Here is a 16,122-nt window from a genome sequence, read left to right as displayed (position 1 = left end):
TACTAACTTTTTGCAGTATACTTATACAAATACTTCGTCAAGCCTAATTTTATTTATTTAATTATTTATTTATCTTCTAGTTACACCACATAAATAATTTTGACTAAGCTCCACAAAATGTAGGCTATACAAAATAATTTAAATTAAGACAATTTGTTCATCAGAAGTGTTTTTAACATATATTCTTGAACAGACATCATCGACCCATAAACATATGATCTCTCTCTCTCTCTCTCTCTCTCTCTCTCTCTCTCTCTCTCTCTCTCTCTCTCTCTCTCTCTCTCTCTCTCTCTCTCTCTCTCTCTCTCACACACACACACACACACACAAACACACACTTGTGTGGCGGTGGATATGTGAGAAATATAGTCTTTCACTCTAAAGCGACTGCAGCGGCAGCACCAGCAGCAGCTTGTGAATGGTCCCCGCCTCTCCGGGGAGTTTCCTCCACGGGGAACTTTTACTTTATGTGCAGCACCTGTTGTGTCGCCAGTCGGCCGTCTGCGCTCGCCAAACTCTCGGAGCCACCTCAAGACATTCATTTCCTTCAGAAAGTTGGACGCGCAACGCTACAAGTGGCGTTTTACCCAGAGTCGGTCGCGTTACTCGAATGGACTATAGTGTTTGCAAGGGAAAGTCGAACACTTTGCAAACAGGCAAAAGTATGTTTCGCGTCTAAGCAGATCTTAAATTACAGCCGTGCACGTTTCCAGCTGTCCTCTTGAACACTCGTGTTTAGACGAACAGGTGTGCGCTCACTAAGTTAACAGCAATTAATGCTCTTTGCTCAGATGCCTCTCGGGAAACTTTCCACAAAGAAGTTTTCGCTGTAGAAACTCTGCCCGATCAGGATTATGTGGACTTTACTTTACGCGTGCCTCTTACAGATGTGTCCAAAGTTGGATACGCGTCTCACGAACAATATTTCTGCATGGTGATTGAAACAACACATACTAAGTGCCTATAAGCACCGACAGCCACCATAAATCCAAATGATTCCAATGCTTCTCTTGATTCTTATATCGTCTCTTCATCAGCATGAGTCGGTGGCGGAATCGAGTCACATCAAGGTTCACCACGCCAGCACTAAAGAGCAAAATGGTAAGTTCACAGTCATCGCATGATCTTTTTCTCTTGTTGGGGTGTGTGAGACTTCTGATAATGCTTTACAACTAAACGCATTGAGTTTACCTTTTCAATGAATGGCCATGGCAAGCCCTTTTAACATGTATTCTTTAAAACGAACTAATCTTTTCAATTTTACTGAAAAAATATAGCTAGTAAGATGATATATGTTATTTATATTAATCTCTCATTTAGTGCAGTGCATACTATTTGTAGTAAAGCTGGGATACATAATTATTGGGGTGGTACTTGTAAAACTAATCCAGTGACAATTAGATATATAGTCAAGTGTGACATACTATTGATAATGTATATCTAACCCACAGAGAAAAATTAGTTACAATAGAGACTATTAGCAAATTAACAAATGCTGATGTATGATGAATAATTACTACCAGTCAAGCAACTACTTAAATGAGTAGCCTACTTGTCACTTATGGAATAAGTAACAGTAGCTACTACCATTCAATAAATAGTTTGTGAAATAAAAATATATACTAGTCACTTGGATTACTAATGTAACAGAATAGTAGCAAAATTGAATTAAAGTTAGTTCAATTGCTTACATGTTAAAACAGCTTGCCATGGATTGTCCACAATTTATGGGGTTCACAGAGCATTATGCTTAGTAGGAAGTTGAAGTTACCTTTGGCTTTCATGTGCATGAAACGCACATCTGTATGTGTGTTTAAGAGGAAAAAAATCTCTGGGTAACCAAGTCCCCAGGGAAGGGTTTTCTCTCTGATCGCAGAAAGACTCCATTCATGAAGCGTGGGGTGCCCTGGGGCCATGCAATTTGCTTTCCTCTTAATCCCACCAAAACTCACAGGTGAACCAAAAAAATAAAAAATAATCAGAAATTATAAAAAATAAAGCAAAAGTTTCCATTTAACTTTGCTCTGGAACTATAAGCTCAGTGTTGTAAAGCAGGCGTTGGTGGGGACAGGCAAACTGTCGCTCATTGCGCACCATTAACAAAATGTAAACTACTACTTGTGTTGACTTAGGCGAGGGAGCGTCCCGTTACTGTGTCAGGGGTGAAGCAGAGTGGAAACATCTTGCACTCAAACAAACGGCTTCTCTTGGCCCAGTATCAGAGCTTTCATTGTGTTATCATTATTTCTCTAAACTGTGCAACATGCAGAACATGTCTACTATGAGAAGCCATGTTTATATGGAAATATACTTTACTTTGGGTTTTTGTTTGTTTGTTTGTTTGGAAGTCTATAAAAGTACCTTCTCAGAAGACTGTAAAATCTTTACATCGTTGTCTATTAAAAAGGAAGGCTTAATTGAATTTAAACCTCTGATGCAGATCTAGTCCCCTCAGGTCAGAGTTGTGTGCCAGGGAAGACCCTTGTGATTGCCATTTGATAGCGGTCTTTGGCTGTAACGCCACCTTTATTCCCCAGTGACTTAAGAATGGAGGTGAATTGGTAGTGTGCTCTGCCAAGGGTTTCTGAACGGGGAGTCTTGTTCTCTGGCTCTCTTTAATTGTCAAAACAGTAGATGCTCTGTGGCAGCCATCTCTGGTTGGTGTTGATTGAGGCAGTTCTTCACCACTGATCTGAGGCTGGTTTTATTTTGCAGCTGCAGTGTGAGGTTAAGGTCAGGTTAAAAAGCTACTTGACCAACTTTTTCAGGTTAACCTCAATAGAGAGTTTGCCAGCCCACAGTTCACTGAGGCTTTTCTGAACACTTTTAAGTTCTTTTGGTTCAATGGTTTTTATACAAATTGTATAGAGTAGGAGGATGTAGTTGAGGAAGGAGGATGAAAGATATTTGCAGTGCTCCGTCCACACCAATGACTTAAATGGCAATACCTGCATTGACCTAACCTTCAAAACCTGATTCATGAAATTATAACTGACCGTTGCTGAAGGCTAGTCCATTTACGGTAGAGGCATGTCCACTGTGTTGCAACAAGGGCTGTTAATTGATTAATCAAATTGCAAGAATCTTAATATCGATGTTTTCCATAAGCCATATTCAAACTCATTATAGTGGTAAATGAGTAAATCAAATGATAAAAATTGGCTTTAGAAATAAGTGTAGGTAGTTAAGTTGGGTCGAAATAATCAACAACAATCCATATTATTATCAAATTTGGTAAGGACTTAAAGTCCCCGTGAACCGGAAGTTGCCAGCGACTTCAGTGTTGTGACGTATTTCCAAGTGAAACGGAGTATTGAGAGGGCAGGGTTTTACTTCACTGCACCTCCCCTCCATCCATTGCTCATAGCAGACTGACGGTTGGAGGGGAGTGGTTAAAGTGAACCCTGGGTATTAAGACTTGTATGGCTTAATATAATGTAAATGTATATCTAAACCCATGAAAGATGTATGTTATTAAAAAAATTATGGTACCCTGGATCACAAAAACAGACAAGACACACGGGTATATTTGTGGCAATAGCCAACATTGTATGGGTCAAAATTATTGCCAAAAATTATTAGGATATTAAGTAAAGATCATGTTCCATGAAGACATTTTGTAAATTTCCTACCGTAAATGTATAAAATATTTATGTTTGTGAGTGCAGCACAATCATGAACATAAATGGACAACTTTAAAGGCGATTTTCTCAATGTTTTTTGAATTTTCTCAATTTCAAAATGACCCATGAGATTCATTTGTGGTCCAGGGCCACATATTTTGTACAATGGGGGGTGCCATTATATTTGATGCGCAGTGCATTCTGCACCGATGAAGTCAAATGGTTGCTCTCGCTGAGCTACTGGTGCTATCTGTTGCGCCCTCTTTAGGCCATGATTGATCAGCAAGTCGACGTGAAGCTTACAGCGTCATGGCAGTCTGTTCAACCCAAATGACCATTTTTTTTTTAAATTAATTGTTTACCACAAGACTAACAATGTGTGCTAACAAAATATAGGGTACATTTAAATTTCATAATAACTCTAAGGGGTCTTTCACATAGTGAAAGTGGTGCGTTCTTACATTATCTGCACTTTTTTATTTGATCTTTTTAATGTTTTAATTAACTTGCTTTTTTAGCTTCTTGCTCGATGCTTTTTGGACGGTGTTAAATTTGATTTGATTTGCATTGTTTTTCTGTGTTTTAAGCATCATGTCCCATGATTTAATAAGTTCTTAAAAAGTTTTAAAAACATATTGGCTCTTTCAATATGAACGGCTCATTACTCATTCTATGCTGCTTACTCTCAGTATATGTTTGTCAGGTCAGAGGACATGATAAATATGTACATTTTAATGATCAGCTGCACTAATTTAACATGTTAAATTGACAGGACTATACAAGGACTATAGTGCTTACAATCTTAGAAGAGAACATGAATGGCTGTTTACTTTGCTTAAAATCCCCATTTATTTTCATCTTCCAACATCTGAATGAGCAAGATTTCTGCCATCTAAATTTATTTCAGACTTTAGTGTCAAATTATTAACGTATAACAGAGGTCTTCCATTTCTTGATATCTAATTTTATCATACGAGTGTTATCAGAAGACATCTATAGATGAGATTCAAGCAAAGAATTAGAACGAATCCTGAAATGGTGAGTAGTTGCTTATTAACCATTGTTGCAACAGAGGCATACCCTACTAATGACACAACTACAAATACTTGCACCATTGTCCGTTGGCAGTTAACATCTTTAGCTGTGTCCATAAGTCAGGTCTATATCAGTGGTGTGGGTTCAGAAAGCAGCTGCAGTTTTCTAATGGTGCCAGATTATCCACCATTAATCTGCTGTAACCCCTGTGACGTCCCAGGCAGAGACGTGTGAGAGTCAGCCTCAGTAACAACTGAATGCCTCTCAAGGCGCTGCATTACTGGATTACTTAGTTAGGAATGGGGTTAATGTGGTCCACCAGCTAACTGGGAAATGCAGCCTGCCTCGCGCATCTGACAGTTAAGTGGTGGGTGTGTAATGATTAATGCTCACAAGCAACTCTTCACTGTGCAGTTAAGAGTTTAAATCTAGTGCTTAGCATAGCTGACAGGAAGAAAAATATTAAGTTTATTATGGTGCTTTATACATGTTATGCAGCTTGAGGGTATAGGTCACCCAAATTTGAATGTCGTTATCCACACCCTCATACAGTGTTGTTTTAGTTATTTCAGTATTGAGATACTATTAATGTTTACATTTTAGTAAAAAAAAAAAAATTCATTTATTATTTTTTAAATTTCCATATAGATTATTATATTTCAATTTTGAAAGTAAACTGAAAATGAAAAGGAGAAATTTGGCTGAAATAATATATAAATATAATATAAAAAATATATTTTTTTAAGTGCATGAAAGTAAACTGAAAATGAAAAGGAGAAATTTGGCTGAAATAATATATAAATATAATATAAATTTTTTTTTGTTTAAGTGCATGAAAGTAAACTGAAAATGAAAAGGAGAAATTTGGCTGAAATAATATATAAATATAATATAAAATATTTGTTTAATTTAATAAGTAATTACAATAACCCTGCCCTCTTGTCATTCCAAACCAAAATACATCTTTTGAAAATGTCTCTGTTTTTTTGGGCACATAATAGTGGTGTAATGGTACATGTATTCATCCCGAACCGCCACAGTTTCGGTGCAGTCAGACGACAAAGGTGATCCACACTCCAATCCAGAAGGGTGCGCATGTGACAATGCAACGCTAACCACCACAACAGGAAAAAGCAGAACAACCGCGCATTTGCGAATCACTTGACCGCTTGAAGTCCACTAGATGCATAGAATGCATCTTTCTGCTCTTATGGACAAAAGAGTATGCTTTGAAAGGCTGTGCACGAAAATTAAGTATAGGAGGGTTGGTCTTAAGCTTTGAATGTTTAAATATAGTTTAAGTGGAGCAAATTGTAACACTCCCTGATTCACAATTTTTATTTATTCAATTTATTTTGTACTTTTATAACATGAGTTGCTTTTCAGTTTTGTTCTTTATAAGCCCTGCAAAAAATATGATCTAAGAGTGCATTCTGTTTACTAAGTTCTTATTACACTAAAAGAGGCTGTACTGAACCAACTACCTCAGGGGGAACTAAATGCCGCTAGGTGGAACAAACTGTAATGTACACTACTGTCTGTTCAAAATAAATAAGAAACCTAGCATTGTAGATTTACTGGTAACACTTTAGTTTAGGGTCCAATTCTCACTATTAGCTAGTTGCTTATTAGCATGCATGTATTATATTGGCTGTTTATTAGTCCTTATAAAGCACATGTTATTTATTCTGTATGAAATTATTATACATCCCTTAACCCTAACTATTAATAATCATTAATTAGGAGTTTGAGGCAAAGGTCATAGTTAGTTAGCTAATAGTGAGAATTGGACCCTAAACTAAAGTGACCATTTTTCTTATTGTTCATATTGAACCCTGACCCCAAAAACCGAGGTACGTACCGAACTGTGACATCTGTGTACGGTTACACCCCTAGTATATAATGAATGTTGTTTTGAACTCCATTGATTTGAACTCAATTTATTCTGTTGGACTTGTGGAGACATTTAAAGCTACATAATCCATTCCTCAAAGGAGTAATATATTGTTGGTATTCCCTTTGTTATAAAGGCTTCAGAAGGAAGTGTTCCCAGGACTCAGAAACTGTGTGGCAGCTGGCAGTGTTCTTGCTTGGCAAACCTCTACATTACTAGCTTGTTGTGTTAAGTAGTTTCCATGGCATTTCAAGTTTATGGTGCTATTGTGAATTGTGCATACACTGTGGGTAGCGACTGGCAAACTTTAACAAAAAGGATTTTCAATACCCAGTAGTCCAATGAAAAAGAGAACTAGCTTTCTGGTAACACACACACACACACAGACCTACACCTGAGACAAATGACTCCCTGTTAAAGTAAAAGTTTACCCTAGTCCTTTTTCACCAAGCCCTTCTGGCTGTAATACTGTAGGGATTGAAGTTTGCTGTCAATCGACACGCTGTACCCTGCCAATGGCAGAGTTTCAAAAGCTCAATGGGGACCGTGCTTTTTCATTGAAACCTTTCAGACTTGAGGAGAAAAAATCACTGGGAAGCTGAAGACATTATTTATGCAATACTGTGCAGTTTGTTTAAAGGTAAGTCTTTATTGTAACCCGTCAAAATAGAATATTGCATGGTTGGGATGTCCATGTTTTTTTTGTTTTTTTTTTCAGCACACTTTAAAGGCAATGTGACAGATTTGGTAAGTAAGCAAGTCAATGCCTGTCTGGTGTTTGTCATGATGGACAGTGAGTGTACATTCCTAACCCAAACAGAGCTCCAATTTAGAGGGATCAGCAGCAGGGCAATGGAGTCCCTCTGTGGAACACCCCTCATGTAATTTCATGGCCTTTCCGTCCCCTTTGCTGACACCTGTGCAATCATCAACCTAATACCCATTATCCTGTGAATGATCTGTCCTCTTGTTTCAGTTAAATATGAGTTTAAGAAATCCATGGCTTGTGCTCTGAAAGGGTCATTGCAAGACCTCAGAAGTGGTGTCCATCTACCCAGAGAAGAAATGGATCTGCTAGCCCTGCTTTGCCCTTAGAATTCGGTCTAATTTAGCAGATGATTTTATTTAAAACAGTTTACAGTGCTTTAAGTTTTTGTCTTCTCTGAGAAATGAACCTATGATCTCTGTGTTGCTAGTATTGATTGTGGGATTAGAGCAGATAGTGGAATTAGTTTGTTTAAAGGGCTCATAAACTGCATTTTTTCTATTTTATAATATTCTCTGAGGTCCACTTAAAATGGTATCAATATGTTAACATAAAAAAACATCACAATTTAGAAGTAACATGCTGTTTTCTATCCTGTTTTTGACCCTCTCTTTCGAACAAAAATAGGAATCAGATTTAAAAGACTGTAATTGTGCTATGTAGCTGCTTCCTCCTGTCTGCTTACCTCTCATTTTTGATGATTTATGCAGTGATAAGAAATAACATTTAGGAGTTCTTAATGCTTTCTTGGCCCCAGGCAAGTTGTAATGCTGAGCCCAGAGTTGACTTTCAAAAGCAGTAAATCTCAAATTGCATTGACAACAAATATGAGACCATATAGTTTTGGCTACGGTCAAATGTGCATAACCACAAAGAGGTTTGCTTCTTCCCCAGACAAAGTTTTATCTTTGAATCACTGTTTTCTTGCAAATGTTTAGAGACTGTACCATTCAAAGTTTGGGGTCAGTAAGTTTTTTTTTTTTTTATAACATTTGAATTAATCAAAGGTATCAAGGTTTCCGTTATCAACATTGATAATAATAAGAAAAACATTTTTGAGTACCAAATCAGCATATCAAATCAGCATATCATGATTTCTGAAGGATCATGTGACCCTGAAGACTGGAGTAATGGCTGCTGAAACTTTAGCTTTTGCCACAAGTTATATTGTGATATTTCACAATACTATAATTTTACAGTTTTGATCAAATAAATGCAGCTTTGGTGAGCATAAACTTATTTCAAAAATCTTTACCAACCCCAAGCTTTTAAACAGTAGTTTATATGTATGAAAACAATGCTTTAAAGAGCCATGTTCCAGCACTGACCATGACTTCATTGACTATCTGCACTTGTCTAGACTGGAGGAGCTAAACATTGCAGCCTCAGGTCCAGCTTAACTTGTGCCATGAATGCCTGTCAATCACTCTCTGACAACAACACTTCCTCAAGCATTTACTCATCCCTCACTTTGAATCTTGGCTCCCTCTTTTATTCATCCTACCGGTCACCCCCAGACAGTTTGAGGACGGATGTTTCTGCACTTTTTAATAAACAGAGTAATGCACTCAGACAACACTTATCAGCTGCTAGTGACTTAATGCAGATACTATAGTATAACAAATACCTTCTAATAGTGTACAGTGAAAGTTAAGGGATTTGTGAGGAATTCTTTTTAAGTTAGACTGGGTTTAGTCCCCCCCTCCAAAAATGTGCCCCCCTGAGTTTAATCATGTGTGCCGAAACAAGCAGATAACCTGTAACTGTTTCTGAGGGCTAGTGCTCTGCCGGAACAGATAATTCTACGCTCTCAGGCGTTAACTGTCTGTGGATATTGGCTGTTTTCAGAGCAAACTGAATTCCAAAGGCCTTAGACTTTTGGCAGCAGGTAAATGTGATGACTTGACCTTGGTTCCTATCTCTTCAAGGTATGTCTACATACCTTGGCAGATGTCAGCACTTGCTGTCAGAGAGGTATTTTGGAAGTGCCCCCTCTTTTTTTAGACTTATCTTGCTTTGTCTCTACTATCTGTGTGACAAAATATACGTAAATGTATATAGAAATTAATCAATACATTTTTCTTGTTTACTAATACATTTTCTCTCAGACACTCTGCATTGTCCTTTGGAGGTATACCATGATAATCTATTGGGCCATATTAAGTATCCATGCTTTCAGTTTTCTAGCCCCATTTTTCTTTTTGCTAGATTGACTAATTTGCTTGACATCTGGAAATATACTTTATGACTGTGCACAATATGGACTAGCTCACTAATTTTCCTTCTTTTGTTTTTTTTCTGGGTGTAGTCAGAAATCATACAAAATCTGTTCCAAAATACCTTTCTTGGAAACATGTTAAATGAAATGACTAAATCATAGAGTGAGTCTGTTTAGGACATTATTAATAGAAAAAAAACTCACACCAGGCTCTAGATTGCATTAATATCCAGGCATTGTTTTATACAACATACAGTAGCCTGCATCTGGAAGAATAATTATCCCGGCTGTAATCATTACTGAAGTGGCAAGTCCAAAGTCTTTTGTAAAGTTTTACCAATATCCTGTCTTGTTACCTTGGCTAACCCCTCCTATTTGAGACATGAGTCTGAAATTCACTCATTGCAGCATTGCTCCTCGGCATGTTTATGACTGGGGAAGGGAATCACTGGATGATCACCAGCCCACTCACTAAGACACACTCTATTAGCCAAATGATATGCCATTATGACTGGTGTGTTTGTGCTGTGGCTTTGAAATGAGGAAATATTTTGCTGTCAACACCACATCCCTGTGGTGACATGACCTCCATCAACCTTTCTCAAAAGGTCTCTGCTGACCCTGGGCTGCTGTTTTGCTCGAGAGATTGAGAATCCTCGGTGCTCTGAAAAGTGTGAAAAATGTCCAGTGGCCATTGAGGATTCACTGAAGCCAGACTTTAAATGTACATTTCTATATTAGCATATTACCTGTTTTAGAGAAATTTCATGACATTCAGATTATGCTGTACTATCGGAGATGTGACCTGGAGGGTAGTGCACGATGGAGCTTATGTGCAGGCGATCAAAGTTTAAGTCTTGTTTTCAAATTAATACCACCCATCCCACCGCTCTTCTTCCAATCATGTCCTGTCTCCTCTTTTATAGTTTCTGCCCATCTTGGTGTTCATACAAGATGGTGAAAATAATTCTTAAACATAAACTTAAAGGTGACCTATATTATGCCCCTTTTCACAAGATGTAATATAAATATATGGTGTCCCCAGAATGTGTCTGTGGAATTTTAGCTCAAAATACCCCCCAGATAATTTCTTATAGCTTGTCAAATTTGCCCCTTTTTGGGTGTGAGCAAAAATGCTCAGTTTTTTTATGTGTCCCTTTAAATGCAAATGAGCTGCTGCTCCCCACCCCCATTCAGAAGACGGCCGATCCTTTACAGGAGTTTCGGATACAATAACAAAATGCGCAAATAATCTCACTCATCCAAAATCTCAGAAATAACCAGTAGCGGACGGAGTGCAGCCTTACGAGAGACTCAGGAAGAGGTTGCAACTTTTAGACTGCACCTGGACGTTTCTGAATGGTTAGTGGATACATGAATGTAGTTGTTGTGGAGTTACATTTATTCATCCGTTTCTGGTGGATTTTCATTGAAAAAAACATTAATCCACTGCTCACTTGTCTCATCTGAGGCTGGGACTCTAAAAGTGTTCTATGCTCGTCTGTGCAGCCAACGACAGAACAGTTTGCATCCTTTGCTCGAACATTTGCCATTGAGTTAGAACTTGTTACTGTTGTCGCTTGCAAAAACCAAATGTCGTGTGTTGGGTGGAAACGTGCATATTAAGGCAGTGTAATATTATAATAAGATCCCCTTCCTACGTCAGAAAGGAGCGAAATCTGATCAGCTTATTTTTGGACATGCCTGCAGAGAAAGGCTTGCTAAAACAAAGTTAATGGGTTGTCACTTTTGACATCTTCTGGGTTGGTAGATGCAGCGGGGACTACCTGACATTTTCAGGGCTTTCAAGGCCACGTGAACCCTGTTTCTTCAAAATAAGATAAATATCTGGATTTTTGTTGTTATTTTGGCTTATTTTAATGCTTGTGTTGTTTTGAGTCATTTTGTGGCCCCCTAGTTGGCCCTGTCCTCCTGGTTGAGAACCACTAAGCTACAGAAACGGGATGAGAAGGCCCAAAGCAGCCAAGACGACCCCAGTTACTTTTCACCTGCTATGTACGGAATAGAGTGCTTTGGCCATTCAGCTAAATAACCATGTTGTGTTTCATGGAAAAGAATATGAAATGAGGGCGAGTAAAGATGACAAAACCTTTTTTAATTTTTTTGTCCGCTATCCCTCTATAACATTGTCTTTTTATTTTAGAAACGTCATTCATGATAAATGCAGTGTGTTTGATTAGTAATTGCTCATGCAGAACTTTTGATTTCTCTGAAACTGTAATCAGATGTGTTGGAATGTGGCATCCCACAGCTTCATCGTTATTCTGTCAGCGGTCCGCTGCTCGCTGGTGAAATATGGACGTTGTCTTATTTGAAATCAGGGGGAAAAAGTGGCAGCACACCTGTCGCGATACTCGCTGGCTGAGCACCAGTGCCCCCACGCCGAATAGATTGCATTATGTTTCCTTGCACATGCTGCGATTTGATATACGACAGTGTGCCAGTCGCACACCCTAGTGTGTGTAACTCAATCACACATAGTATTCAGGGAATGTCTGGCTTTTTGCCGGAGCACAAATAGGTTCTCCGCACACACACTTACACAGATGCTGGTGTCAGGCGTGGCACTTTGGTTCTCCCTGGAGACTGGAGATCTATTTCCCAGCCTACAGATGGAGGAACAGCAGCAGGCTGGCTGTCAGCTAAGATGGACTCCAGTTGTGATTTATAGCTATAGGAATGCAAGGCCAGATTCAGGAAAATTCGCTTGGACTGCCACTGAATCTTTTAACGTATTGACTTTGTAGTGCCGTAAGTCTAATTCCTTCACGCATGCTGGAGCCTATACGCTGACTTTTTAGTGGTTTTGAATGACTCTCGCTGTCTTTTCTCATCTGATAGTGCTACATAATCAGTCCCAGCAGATGAAGGATGCTGAATATGCATTTAGAGCCCCATTAATTTAATGTCCAATCCCTAATGGGCTGTTAAATTCTCATTGGCTTGTGACATAGTAGGACCATGGCACTGATAAGTGAAATGCATGGTGCTGACAAAAAGGCGGCTTCCATGAGCTTTTCCACTGAATCAAACCCTGAGGTTTAGTCGTGGTGTATTTATAATGAACCATGCTTTATTCTTTTTTCTTCCTCTATCTCTGTGTCTTGCTATAGTATATATTTGGCGGGTGGGTGGGTCATCATAAAGGTGCATCAGAACAACTGAGGTGAAAGAAGGTGGGATAAATAAGGTTTATAGCACCAAAAGTGAAATTGTCTCACCCCCCTTGCATCGGACATCTGTTCAAAAGCCTATTAGCTCCTCGGAATGACAGCACTAATTCAGGCCGGAAACCCCAGCGGCTAATGAGATGCCAGACACAGCTCTCATTCATCTCTGTGCCACTGCTGAGTGTGTGTGCATGTTTCACATTGCATCACTCACCAATTCAAGAGACCCATCTCTGTCCCCACACCTGTGGCTGTAATGATGGAATTTGACTGTTAAAGTGACTTCTTTCAGATAATTTGGCAATGTTGCGATTCCGTTCTCCTGCAATGCACCTGTGCTCACCTCATAACTAAACACCTGGTTTATATGCCCATACTTGCAGAAACCAGGTGCAGTTTCGTGCTGAAATAGTCTTTAAGCTATTTATTTTATTTCATCATGGATGGTTTAGTGTGTTGTTTTGCATATTTCAATCATGACATGCAGATGCTTTAGAGAGATATATATATATTCACAGTTAATCAGAAAGTGAACATCTGCTTTCAACTCTTCATGGCCCCTTTCACTTGATTTGAGATAGATGAACACAATCAAGACCAGATTAAAGAGATTAGGAGGTTTAAAGCAATTCTTGGATGGTCTGGAATGCTTCTTAGTAATGCAAACAATTTAAACAAACCTGTGCTTGTATGTATAGAAATATTGACTAAGAGCCAATTTCTTATCAAAGTCTCCAAGTTTCAAATGGAGAAGCTAAAAGTAACTTTGGCAGAGTCTAAGGGTACACAGAAGTGGGAATTCAAACATTTTGAAAACGCATTGTGTTTCCACAATGTGTAAATGTTTTTTCAATAAAGAGTTGGAAACCAAATTGATGAATTAGCATTTTTCAGTATGTCCTGTTTCGTGTTATCCTGTTGTTTTTACAGTTTAATTGGGTGTTTTGGGAATCTATCAGTCACACATGATTGAGAATTTGTTGTTATCCGTCAACACTTATAGCAAGCTTCTGACAGATCAAGGCACTCTGATGCTTAATGGTGTGTGGAGGCTGTTAAAATGCAATCAGACACAAAGTGTTTAGGTTATTTATTTATATAAACGCTTTTATCTGTTATTCTGAAGCAGCAGATTCAGGAAACATTACAAAGTAATCCAAGCTTTTATTATTCTGTCCATAGGTTTTTAATTGGTCTTAAATCTTTTTCTATTGGTCCGCTGTGCACATTAGGGAACCATTAATGTGCGTTGTATTGTGTGATTTACATACATTTGCTGTATAGCTGCAGTTTCAAATGTAATGTTGCAGATTGGATCTGTGTGGAGAAAAAAAAAATCAACTTCAGGTTCATGGAACTAGGAAATCACCCCTCAAATGTATTTTATAGCCTACATCCATCAAGACAAGTTCACTTGGTTCATTGTAAAAGTCTGAAACCATCTTCCAGTGGTATGCATGCATGCTTGAGCAAGCAGGAGTCAGTGAATGTGAACACGTGTGTTTTCGTGTATGTTTAGCTATTAGCTGGGTCGGATTGTTAAATGCCTTTAGCAGAGTGACTGATCCTCGCTCATGAATTGGGATGCTTATTTTGGTGGCTGTATTTAGGAAAGACTTTCAGTATTTAACAGCTATTACTTATTTGCACCACTAGGGATTTAATGGTTTATTTGTTTATCTGCCTAGAAATGCATATATTTTCTTTGGCCCTGCATCTGATATGTTAAATAAGTAGCAAACAGCTGGGCATTGCATGTCTCAACGTGTGATGGTAATGAACAGTAAATACGGTATTTAAAGCCCTGATCTGTATCTTGGCTGTTTACCTTATAAATACTCAAACTCCTGAGTCCTGCTGTACTGTTGTTCTGCTCATGTCCTCCACACACACACACAAAAAAAACACTTTACAAAACGCCAGTCATTATACCATCTTTATCCAAATCTTGTCCAACATTTAGTGTGGTTGAAAAGATTTATAGTAGATTAGGGAATAGTGATGGAAAAAATATGATATGATTATTGATTTTTGCGTTCTCTCGCAAAGTTTCTCGGGGAATAGAAAACGTTTGCATGATAACGTAAAAGCATTTACATATATTTTTTCCCATATTTTTTTTTCCCCATCACCCCATGTCCCTTCAGGGGCTCTATAGATTACAGAATAAATGCAAGAGCTAAAAATAATGAATTTCGTAGCCATAATCTATGTTCTTTCTATTCAAATTTACTCCCTATATGCGGGATGCCTCAGTAATTGACCATAACAAAAGTAAATAAATAAACCGTCATTTGTGTCTCTTTAGGATTGGGATGTGCAAAATGTAAGGGATAGTTCACCCAAAAATTCAAATCGTCATGTACTCTCATTCACCATCATGTTGAATGGTCACCCAAACCCATATGACTCTCTTCTGAGGAACACAAAAGAAGATATTTTTAACCAAACATTTTTGGTTAACATTGACTTCCATTGTATAGACAGAAACAACAGACATTTCTCAAAATATCTTGTTTCACAGAAGAAAAATGTGTCCAGGTTTAGAATGAGATGAGAGTGAGTAAATGGCTTTTTGTGAACTATCCTATAATCCTGTATAATTATGGCCCATCAGACAGCAACTTCTTTCGGGGCTGTTTGCACGGAATGTTCTGGTTTCAAAGACAGCTAGAAATGGAGTAAAACAGAACAGACTGTAGGGTCTTATATAGCAGTTTGTTCTTTATGAAGACTCATAAGTGAATTTAAAATGTGTTTTGAGATGAACCGTGTTACTGGGGAGAGTTGCATTACTGCAGCAAAGCTTATGAGAGCTCAGTCTCTCACACACACGCACAGACACACATTTAGCTCCCAAAATCACAGATGGGATTACAAAAAGCCCCACAGCCATTCCACAAGAGAACCAGCACATCTGTGGTAGAAAAAAAAAACCTTTAAGAGAAGATGTCTTGTGTCTGATTTTGGTGTTTGGCCAGATACACGTGTCTGTTTGTTCGTGTGTTTAGAGAGGGTGCAATACAGATTTAGTGGAAAGGTGAGCATTTGCTCTTAGTACCAGCAGACATGGAATTCATCTATTGTGGCAGCTGGTGTCGCCTCTAGCCAGCGATTTCTGCTATTATATGAAAGTTTATCCTCCGAAGATTTTCACTCTGGCAGGTCAATATGAGATTAGAGGGGTTTCGAGACATAAATGTGGCCACCCACCCTGATGAGAATGAATTCCCGGCTAAGCATGAGCTGGTTTGTGTGGTGAGAACTCGGCTGACACATGGCCCTTAATTAGATCAGTCATTTTATGGACTAGAACTACTTCTGGGTATTAAGGCATTTCCAGAGAAGTTTTTTTTTTTTTTTTTTTTTAAGAACTAGGAAAAAAGTCACTCTGG

General features: G+C 38.4%; 2 protein-coding genes across 3 annotated transcripts in view; one reads left to right on the top strand and one right to left on the bottom strand.

Moving 5' to 3' along the window:
* Nucleotides 1-1,892, bottom strand: part of glrbb (glycine receptor, beta b) — a 38,295-nt gene extending 36,403 nt beyond the window's left edge. Inside the window, exon 1 of the mRNA XM_079630477.1 lies at nt 1,772-1,892. The gene's annotated coding sequence lies outside the window, so the exon portion shown is untranslated. The remainder of the gene's footprint in view (nt 1-1,771) is intronic.
* Nucleotides 369-16,122, top strand: part of pdgfc (platelet derived growth factor c) — a 51,888-nt gene continuing 36,134 nt past the window's right edge. Inside the window, exons 1-3 of one of the 2 annotated variants that reach the window (XM_079630479.1) lie at nt 369-662; nt 792-934; nt 1,038-1,101. In XM_079630479.1, coding sequence (XP_079486605.1) covers nt 419-662; nt 792-934; nt 1,038-1,101 — 451 coding nt within the window. In that variant the 5' untranslated portion in view covers nt 369-418. Of the gene's footprint in view, nt 1,102-16,122 lie in introns of both variants that reach the window. The other variant, XM_079630480.1, reaches the window with a different exon arrangement.

This window comes from Phoxinus phoxinus, assembly GCF_949152265.1.
Source record: "Phoxinus phoxinus genome assembly, chromosome: 12".
NCBI classification, from domain to species: Eukaryota; Metazoa; Chordata; class Actinopteri; order Cypriniformes; family Leuciscidae; genus Phoxinus; species Phoxinus phoxinus.
Note: the sequence above shows the minus strand (reverse complement) of the source record. Positions and strands in the feature narration are given on the sequence as shown.